General features: G+C 43.9%; 1 protein-coding gene across 1 annotated transcript in view; it reads left to right on the top strand.

Annotated features, from left to right (window-relative positions):
* Positions 1-4313: 4313 nt before the first annotated feature.
* Positions 4314-10366, top strand: part of kcnq3 (potassium voltage-gated channel, KQT-like subfamily, member 3) — a gene marked incomplete at its 5' end in the record, with an annotated part of 182856 nt that continues 176803 nt past the window's right edge. Inside the window, one exon of the mRNA XM_084139317.1 lies at positions 4314-4618. Within this exon, the coding sequence (XP_083995443.1) occupies positions 4314-4618 (305 nt within the window). The remainder of the gene's footprint in view (positions 4619-10366) is intronic.

Here is a 10366-nt window from a genome sequence, read left to right as displayed (position 1 = left end):
CTTACTGAACACAAGTGCCAAATCCCCATATTCAGGTGGAATGTGCAATGCGGGCACTTGGTTTGGACTTTCCACCGAGGTCGCCCCCACGGAAACACCCAGACATCGCCCCTCACACTGAGCAGACCACTCCTTAAGAGCTCTCTGTTGCCACGAAATGGCAGGGTTATGGGTACTTAACCAGGGAATTCCCAGCACCACCGGGTACGCAGGAGAGTCGATCAGATATAGCTGAATAGTCTCCTCATGACCCCCCTGCGTACACATCCTAAGTGGCGCTGTGACTTCCCTAATCAACCCTGACCCCAACGGGCGGCTCTCTAAAGCATGAACGGGAAAAGGATCGTCGACAGGCAGGAGGGGAATCCCTAAATCTAAACAAAACTTCCGGTCAACAAAATTCCCAGCTGCGCCTGAATCTACTAGCGCCTTATGCTGGGAATGAGGTGCAACCTGTGGAAAACTAACAGGTATACAAAAGTGCACAACAGAGAGCTCTGGGTAAGTGGGGCGTCTACTCACCTTGGAATGCTCCCCAGGCCTGTCGTCCCCTCCTCCTGGAGACCCTCCCCAGCACCTGGCCGCAGTGTGCCCTCCACGGCCGCAGTTGGTGCAGGTGACAGCCCCCCTCGGGCTCCTTCTCCTCCTTTCTCTAGCGCCAGCACCCCCGAGCTCCATGGGGCTCGGCTCGGAGGTGCTGGAGGATGGAATGGACGGACCCCACTCGGAACGTCCACGGGTGGCCAGCAGGGTGTCCAGACGGATGGACATGTCGACCAACTGGTCGAAGGTGAAATTGGTGTCCCTGCAGGCCAACTCACGTTGAACGTCCTCCCGTAGGCTACATCGAAAATGATCGGTGAGGGCCCGTTCATTCCACCCTGCATCTGCCGCTAGAGTCCGGAACTCCAGTGCAAATGCCTGTGCGCTCCTCCTCCCCTGTCGGAGGTAGAATAGACGCACCCCGCCGCTTTGCCCTCAGGTGGATGGTCGAACACGGCCTTGAAGCGACGGGAGAACTCCGCGTAGGAGATGGTGGTGGCGTCTATCCTCCTCCACTTGGCGTTGGCCCATTCCAACGCCTTGCCCGTGAGACAGGAGATGAGGGCAGAAACGCTCTCGTGTCCCGAGGGCACCGGGTGTACAGTGGCCAGGTAGAGCTCCACCTGCAGGAGGAACCCCTGACACCCGGCAGCTGTGCCGTCATACGCCCTCGGGAGTGAGAGCTGAATCCCACTGGGTTCCGGGCCTGGGACGGGCGGACCGACCGATGGTGGTGGTAAGGTAGGTGGAGGTGTGGGTACCCCTCTGGACTCCAATCGGTGCAGGGTGTTGATGACGTCCTGCAGAGCGGTCCCCAGTTGTCGGATCTGGTCATCCTGACCGCGGATATACTCCTCAAGCGACCCAGGTGCTGCAGCTGCTCCTGCTGATTCCATCTTATGGTGTGTAATTCTGTCACGTTCTCTGATGCGGATGTGGTGCGAATCAATTGCAGGACACAGGAGCTAAGTCAATCCAGACTTTACTAGAAATTCCAAAATAACAACACGGGTCAAACAACCCGGAGGCGAAATACGCCACAGTGCGTAAAACACTCCAAAACCGAAACTGCGCACAAAACAATAGTGCGTCAGTACACAAAGAGCGACTGGCAAACAGCACTGCACCAAACGACAGGAAAACAATTACACACAACACATGACAGAAACAACGAGAACTTATAGGACACATAATCAACACTAAACATGAACAGGTGTACTAAACAGACCAAACCAATCAAACATCGAAAACAAAGAACGGTGGCAGCTAGTACTCCGGAGACGACGACCGCCGAAGCCTGCCCGAACAAGGAGGAGGAGCAGCCTCGGCCGAAACCGTGACACCAATGTTTGTCTATGGAGATTGCATGGCTGAATGCTCTATTTTATACACCTGTCAGCAACGGGTGTGGCTGAAACAGCCAAATCCACTAATTTGTAGGGGTGTCCACATACATTACGTATACAAAAGTAGCTACCTCATACCCCTGCACATCGACTCGGTACTGGTACCCCGTGTATATAGCCAAGCTATCGTTACTCATTGTGTATTTATTCCTTGTGTTATAATTTTTCTAATAAGTATGCATGTCACTGGTAGTCTATACCCGTTGTTTACCACACGTGACACATTTAAATACAATATGAAGCCCCAGTCCAACAATTTCCACATGTACAGTGACTGGTATATGCACTTCAGTGATAACCGGACTTCCATCCAGAAGCCTACTTTTTTATATTTTATTTATTTAACTAGGTAAGTCAGTTAAGAACAAATTCTTATTTACAATGACGGCCTAACCCGGCCAAACCCGGACCAATTGTGCGCCGCCCTATGGGACTCCCAATCATGGCCGGTTGTGATACAGCCTGGAATCGAACCAGGGGGTCTATAGTGACGCCTCAAGCACTGAGATGCAGTACCTTAGACCGCTGCGCCACTAGACCGCTACTTCTATGTACTCTGCTTAGCTTTCAAAATAAGCTATGTTCGATTCAGCTGAGCCATCATGTCAACACATTTAGACGTTGATCAGCTTCCATAGTCATTTGCATAGACTACCTCAAATTAAATGTCTAATCAAATATAACATTCCACATAATTTCAATCACTCAATACATGAATAGGATTAAAAAGATCTTGAATGTTTCTATGTGGAATTCTCAACGCAATTTCAACATATATATAGTTATGATGATTATGTTGAAATTATATTGATTTAACAACCTGTTAGTCAGATGTATTCAATTTATTTAAATTGAAGTTTTACCCTAATTTCATTATTTACAATGCTGGTTGAAATGAGAAGAAAACTGTTCTGGTTTATAACTTTTTTCAAATTCAATATATTTTCCACGTTGATTACACCTACATTGACAAATTACCTTTAAAACCAGTGTGTGCTGCAAATCATATTCACATTTACGTCATTTAGCAGACGCTCTTATTTTTCATACTGGCCCCCCGTGGGAATCAAACCAACAACCCTGGCGTTGCAAGGGCCATGCTCTACCAACTGAGCTACACGGGGCCACTGCCCACTGACATTCAGATTTAAAATATTCCTAATTACAATTTGCTCTGCTCATCACGAACAATTAACACAATATAAAAGTAACAAATAGGCTAGCTTAATCTAATTTGATAATCATGTAATATTGACATAATTTTACGCACGTGCGATGTCCCCTGTAGTCCCCTGTAGCTCAGTTGGTAGAGCATGGTGATTGCAACGCAAGGGTTGTGGGTTCGTTTCCCACGGGGGGCCAATATGAAAATGTATGCACTCACTAACTGTAAGACGCTCTGGATAAGAGCATCTGCTAAAATGACTAAAATGTGAAATGACAGCAATGCATCACGTGCTCCAGAAGGCTCTGCAGCCTAGGTTGAAGATGACAATGTATCTTCTCGCTCTAGCTAGCCTGACGACTCGCACTCAATTCTACCGCTGCTCTGACGTTCTCTATACACTTGAAGAAACTAACGTCCGTGGGCGTGGCAAGTAGTCTGAGTAGCCAGGCAACTTGTGCTAGCGACTGTTTGTAAGAAAAAGGAATCCTTCCCTAGTATCATTAATGCTTAGTGGTGGTGGGTTTCAGTTTAAGTATCGACTCCTTTCTCCTACAGGCAAGACATCTATCTCATCCATACCCCACCTCTCTTCACAGCGTTTGTTTTATCAGGAGCGGCAGGTGGAGACTGGAAGGAGGAAGCCTCAACATAAATCATGCTTTGTCGGGAGCGGTCGGCTTTGGAGCACGGGTAGGCTACGGGTCAAGTCCGTGTGGACGTCTCGTTCCTCATGGATAATTTAGCCAGTGTTTTGAGCTCGCCTAGCCTATGTTTTCTGAGTTATTTTCACATTTTACCGATGGAAATACAAGGTGTTGTAGCCTATTAACTGTTGACAGTCTGTTAAGGGTTATGAAATAACATGCCGTGCAATTGTTGCTCGATTCTTGTTAATGTGGTCGAATGTTTCCATTCATAGTAGCTGTAGCCGTTAGGTATGACCCCCCCCCCCCCACCCCACGCACACACACACACGCGCACACACACGCACCCACCCACCCACACACACACACACACGCACACACACACACACACACACACACCCTCCAGTCAGACTGCGGAGCACCTCCCTTTATGAAGGGGACCAGATCCCTACATGACCCTCTGCTGAAGTCATCTTGATTTATCGCCTCAGATCATGGCATGCGGCTCATACCAGATCTCCATAAGCGCGGCGCCAAGGATCACGAGTGAACATGGGGATCAGGTCCAGAAATGTTGCTAACGGTTCTGAGGAGCAGAGGGACAAAAAGACATCAGCCCTGCCCGTGGACTTGGACCAAGGGGCCGGGGTGGACAAAGATGGAGCTCTCCTGTTGGTGGCTCCAGGTCGGGAAGATTTCAAGAGGAGCACGCAGGGTTTCGGACTGTTGGCCAAGACGCCCCTGGGGTACACGCGACCCGTTAAACGGAATAACATCAGGAAGCGGAGAATTCAAACCCTTATTTATGACGCCCTGGAGAGACCGCGAGGATGGGCGCTACTGTACCACGCGTTTGTGTAAGTAACCCAAATCTCTACGTGACGTCTGTTTTACTCACACACATACATCATTTGTTCCCTTTGTTCTACAGTATTTCAATTTGAAACAATTGCTGAGAAAAGTATCTGGCAGAAAACTGGAGAGAAATAAAAATGCACACCTGGCACCTGTGAAAATATTCACAGATGTCAAGTCAATTTTATAAATTTTCACTTCCAAGCCATTTATGCAGAAAATATTGCCCTAAGATAAAAATTGCGGTAGAAGCATTATATGCTCAGAGCACACATCTCAAGTGTCTCACTTATCAGTCTTGCCCAAGTAATTTGGGCATAAGTAGTCAGCCATTTCCAAGACTTAGCACTCACAATTTAAAACCTACTTTTTTTTAAAGCCAGCCCTTTTGTAATTGAGCAAAATGTATGGTTTTTCTTCAACCTGTTTGTCCATGTCACAAATCCCTTCACAGATGAGTAACTGTGTATGTATGTAAGTCCAGTAATCGTTTAATTTTGATTAATTGGAGAAGTGGTAGTTTTAAGTCAATGAAAGACGTCTGTTTCACCAGGACAATACAATAACACCTAAATGGGATGGATGCCTCAAACCAAACCCAAAAGCAAATTGTTCTCAAATGAAATGATGACCAATAGTCTAGGGCAGGGATGGCCAACTTTGATGTGGGTGGGGGCCACAAAACATCGGAACTCATCATGGGGAGCCGCAGTGGCTCTTGGGTCGTATCCACATCCCCCCATCCCCCCCACCTTGTGAGCAAAACATTATTTGATGTTTTAAAGTTAATTTCCTGCATTTCTGCACATTTTGCCATGGGGCGTAGTGAATATTTTTCAATTTTAAAGCAAGTTTGATGCAATTCTACACATTTTGCCATGGGACGGAGAGAAAAATAAGCAGTTTTACAGCTAATTTCCTACAATTCTACACATTTTGCAATAAAATGGAGGCAAATGTTTGTAGTTTTTGATATGATAACTGATGATCAATGGGCCCACCCTAGTCGGTAATTTGACCATGCTTACTACAATTTTAGATAGCTGGCAGCTAAACATTTAGCTGACATAGGCTAGCTGAGTGACTGCTGATGCACAACCAAATTTCGAAATCGCACCTTGTGTATTCTATTATACTAACTCTCAACAGTAAGTTGAGACCCCGACTGAGTACCCAATCTGTGTGAAATAGGTCTCAATAACAGATTGCAAACTCTGTCTGTCTGTCTGTCTCTATCTATCTCGTATGGAGTCAGATAGGGCTGATTAATAACATTAATTTAGCCCAGGTCAGGGTTTACTTCCCTGCAATAGTAGAAAGAGGGCAGTTGCCAAGATTGATGTGTGACCCTGGAGTAGCAATAGCCCATTTTTAGTAAGGGACCCTTCAGAGTGTGTTCAGAGTGACTAAGGTTGGACTAGCGAGATGTGAGTGATAGGAGACTAGTGACGTATGGGATTCTTAGTAGTGGGGTGAAGGGATCAGGGAGAGGTACATATGGGTGGCACTTAGTTTCCCGGGGCTTGAGTAGAGGATGACTGGAAGTGTTTGTGTGCGTGCATGTGTCTTTCAAATTTACTGTGTGTATTCATTTATATCACTATTTTACATATCAGGATGATGCTTGCGTATCTCTTTTCATTCTGTAACTAGTCAGGGCTATGGAAGTGTAAACACATAAAATGTGTAGCCCTATATTATTATTATTATTATTATTATTATTATTATTATTATTATTATTATTATTATTATTATTATATACAGTAGCAGTAAAAAGTTTGGACACCTACTCATTCCAGGGTTTTTCTTTATTTTATTTTTTTACTATTTTCCGTTCACCTTCCGTCTCACAAAAACCAAAAATCTCCAATTTGGACTCATCAAACCAAAGGACAGATTTCCACCGGTCTAATGTCCATTGCTGGTGTTTCTTGGCCCAAGCAAGTCTCTTCTTCTTATTGGTGTACTTTAGTAGTGGTTTAGTTGCAGCTATTCGACCATGAAGGCCTGATTCAAGCAGTCTCCTCTGAACAGTTGATGTTGAGATGTGTCTGTTACTCAAACTCTGTGAAGCATTTATTTGGGCTGCAATCTGAGGTGCAGCAGAGGTAACTCTGGGTCTTCCTTTCTTGTGGCGGACCTCATGAGAGCCAGTTTAATCATTGTGCTTGATGGTTTTTGCGACTGCACTTGAAGAAACATTCAAAGTTCTTGACATTTTTCAGGATTGACTGACCTTCATGTCTTAAAGTGATGGACTGTCATTTTCTTTTTGCTTATTTGAGCTGTTCTTGCCATAATATGGACTTGGTATTTTACCAAATAGGGCTATGTTCTGTATACCACCCCTACCTTGTCACAACACAACTGATTGGCCCAAACGCATTAACCTCTTAAGGATCGGACCCCTTTTTTTCAATTTTCGCCTAAAATGACATACCCAAATCTAACTGCCTGTAGCTCAGGAACTGAAGCAAAGATATAGTGAGGGAAAAAAGTATTTGATCCCCTGCTGATTTTGGACGTTTGCCCACTGACAAAGAAATGATCAGTCTATAATTTTAATGGAAGGTTTATTTGAACAGTGACAGACAGAATAACAACAAATAAATCCAGAAAAACACATGTCAAAAATGTTATAAATTGATTTGCATTTTAATGAGGGAAATAAGTATTTGACCCCCTCTCAATCAGAAAGATTTCTGGCTCCCAGGTGTCTTTTATACAGGTGACGAGCTGCTCCTAATCTCAGTTTTTTACCTGTATAAAAGACACCTGTCCACAGAAGCAATCAATCAATCAGATTCCAAACTCTCCACCATGGCCAAGACCAAAGAGCTCTCCAAGGATGTCAGGGACAAGATTGTAGACCTACACAAGGCTGGAATGGGCTACAAGACCATCGCCAAGCAGCTTGGTGAGAAGGTGACAACAGTTGGTGCGATTATTCGCAAATGGAAGAAACACAAAATAACTGTCAATCTCCCTCGGCCTGGGGCTCCATGCAAGATCTCACCTCGTGGAGTTGCAATGATCATGAGAATGGTGAGGAATCAGCCCAGAACTACACGTGAGGATCTTGTCAATGATCTCAAGGCAGCTGGGACCATAGTCACTAAGAAAACAATTGGTAACACACTACGCCGTGAAGGACTGAAATCCTGCAGCGCCTGCAAGGTCCCCCTGCTCAAGAAAGCACATATACATGCCCGTCTGAAGTTTGCCAATGAACATCTGAATGATTCAGAGGAGAACTGGGTGAAAGTGTTGTGGTCAGATGAGACCAAAATCGAGCTCTTTGGCATCAACTCAACTCGCCGTGTTTGGAGGAGGAGGAATGCTGCCTATGACCCCAAGAACACCATCCCCACCGTCAAACATGGAGGTTTATGCTTTGTGGGTGTTTTTCTGGTAAGGGGACAGGACAACTTCACTGCATTAAAGGGACGATGGACGGGGCCATTTACCGTCAAATCTTGGGTGAGAACCTCCTTCCCTCAGCCAGGGCATTGAAAATGGATCGTGGATGGGTATTCCAGCATGACAATGACCCAAAACACACGGCCAAGGCAACAAAGAATGGAGTGGCTCAAGAAGAAGCACATTAAGGTCCTGGAGTCGCCTAGCCAGTCACCAGACCTTAATCCCATAGAAAATCTGTGGAGGGAGCTGAAGGTTCGAGTTGCCAAACGTCAGGCTCGAAACCTTAATGACTTGGAGAAGATCTGCAAAGAGGAGTAGGACAAAATCCCTCCTGAGATGTGTGCAAACCTGGTGGCCAACTACAAGAAAAGTCTTACCTCTGTGATTGCCAACAAGGGTTTTGCCACCAAGTACTAAGTAATGTTTTGCAGAGGGGTCAAATATTTATTTCCCTCATTAAAATGCAAATCAATTCATAACATTTTTGACATGCGTTTTTCTGGATTTTTTTTGTTATTCTGTCTCTCACTGTTCAAATAAACCTACCATTAAAATTATAGACTGATCATGTCTTTGTCAGTGGGCAAACGTACAAAATCAGCAGGGGATCAAATACTTTTTTCCTTCACTGTATATGCATACCATTTGAAAGGAAACACTTTGAAGTTTGTGGAAATGTGAAATTAATGTAGCAGAATATAACACATGAGATCTGGTAAAAGATCATACAAACAAAAAAACATGCGTTTTCATTATTATAATAGTTTTTTTCATCATCTTTGAAATGTAAGAGAAAGGCCACAATATAATATTGCAGTTTAAGCGCAATGTGTGCAAAGTTAAAGATTGATCCAGTGAAGCATTGCAATACTGGACAATATTGAATCAAGTCTGCCCAAATGTGCCGCATTGGTCAATTGATACATTTTCAAGTACATAACTATAGAGAACATACAAAAATGATATGATAATACAAAATGTAAGTTTACACACTCCCAGGAATGTCATACATGATGGATCATTAGCTTATACACTAACTTTCACACATCTAGATGGCCGGGCGGGGTGGGTGGGTGTGGAGGGGTTCAAACTGTAGAACCCAGTTCCTACATTTGAATATAAAAAGGGATTTTATCAAACAAAACTATGCTACATTTTATCTCTGGGACCCTTAGGATGACAAATCAGAGCAAGAATACTGAATGTAAGTACATTATTTACCTTCAGAGGTGAATGTATCAAACCAGTTGCCGTGAAAAGTTTGTTGTGTACTCTCCTCAAACAATAGTATGGTATTTCTTTCTGTAGTCGCTACTGTAAATCGGACAGTGCAGTTAGATTAACAAGAATTTAAGCTTTCTGCCCATATAATGTCTATGTCCTTGAAAGTTTGCTGTTACTTACAACAGTCATGCTAATCACATTAGCTCACATTAGCTCAACCCGTATACGGGACACCGATCCCGTAGAGGTTAAAAAGGAAAGAAATTCCACAAATTAACTTTTAACAAGGCACACCTGTTAATTGAAATGCATTCCAGGTGACTACCTGATGAAGCTGGTTGAGAGAATGCCAAGAGTGTGCAAAGCTGTCATCAAGGCAAAGGGTGGCTACTTTGAAGAATCTCAAATATATTTTGATTTGTTTAACACTTTTTTGGTTACTACATGATTCCATATGTGTTATTTCATAGTTTTGATGTCTTCACTATTATTCTACAATGTAGAAATAGTAAAAATAAAAACCCTGGAATGAGTAGGTGTGTCCAAACTTTTGACTGATACTGTATATATTTTTAAATAGGGTCCAGCCCTTGCCTGATGACTCAAACTGAAATCTTCCCCTGCTCTATGTTTGCTACATACACTGAGTGCACAAAACATTAAGAAAACCTGCTCTTTCCATGACATAGACTTATATCGTAGTCCCGTGTAGCTCAGTTGGTAGAGCATGGCGCTTGCAACACCAGGGTTGTGGGTTCGATTCCCACAGGGGCCATTATGAAAATGTTTGCACTCACTACTGTAAGTCGCTCTGGATAAGAGCATCTGCTAAATGACTAAAATGCAAAAATATGTAACCCCAGCAGTGTGGTGCTTGCTTGTAGAAGCCTATGGCTGTGCAATGTTAGTTAAGCAGACAATAAGCTTTTATATCCCGAGCCCTTATCACAGTGAAGACACCTATTTTATAGTATAAAACATGATGTAATATAACAGAATAAAATATAACAAAATACTGCGGCTGGAACAGTTATTTTCAGCGATCATCGTTACAAACCAAAATCTGTCTTCTTTTTGATATACAGATGTTCGATGATTATTCC

The sequence above is a fragment of the Coregonus lavaretus genome (assembly GCF_964263955.1).
Source record: "Coregonus lavaretus genome assembly, chromosome: 23".
NCBI lineage: Eukaryota > Metazoa > Chordata > Actinopteri > Salmoniformes > Salmonidae > Coregonus > Coregonus lavaretus.
This window is presented reverse-complemented; position numbering and strand designations above follow the sequence as displayed.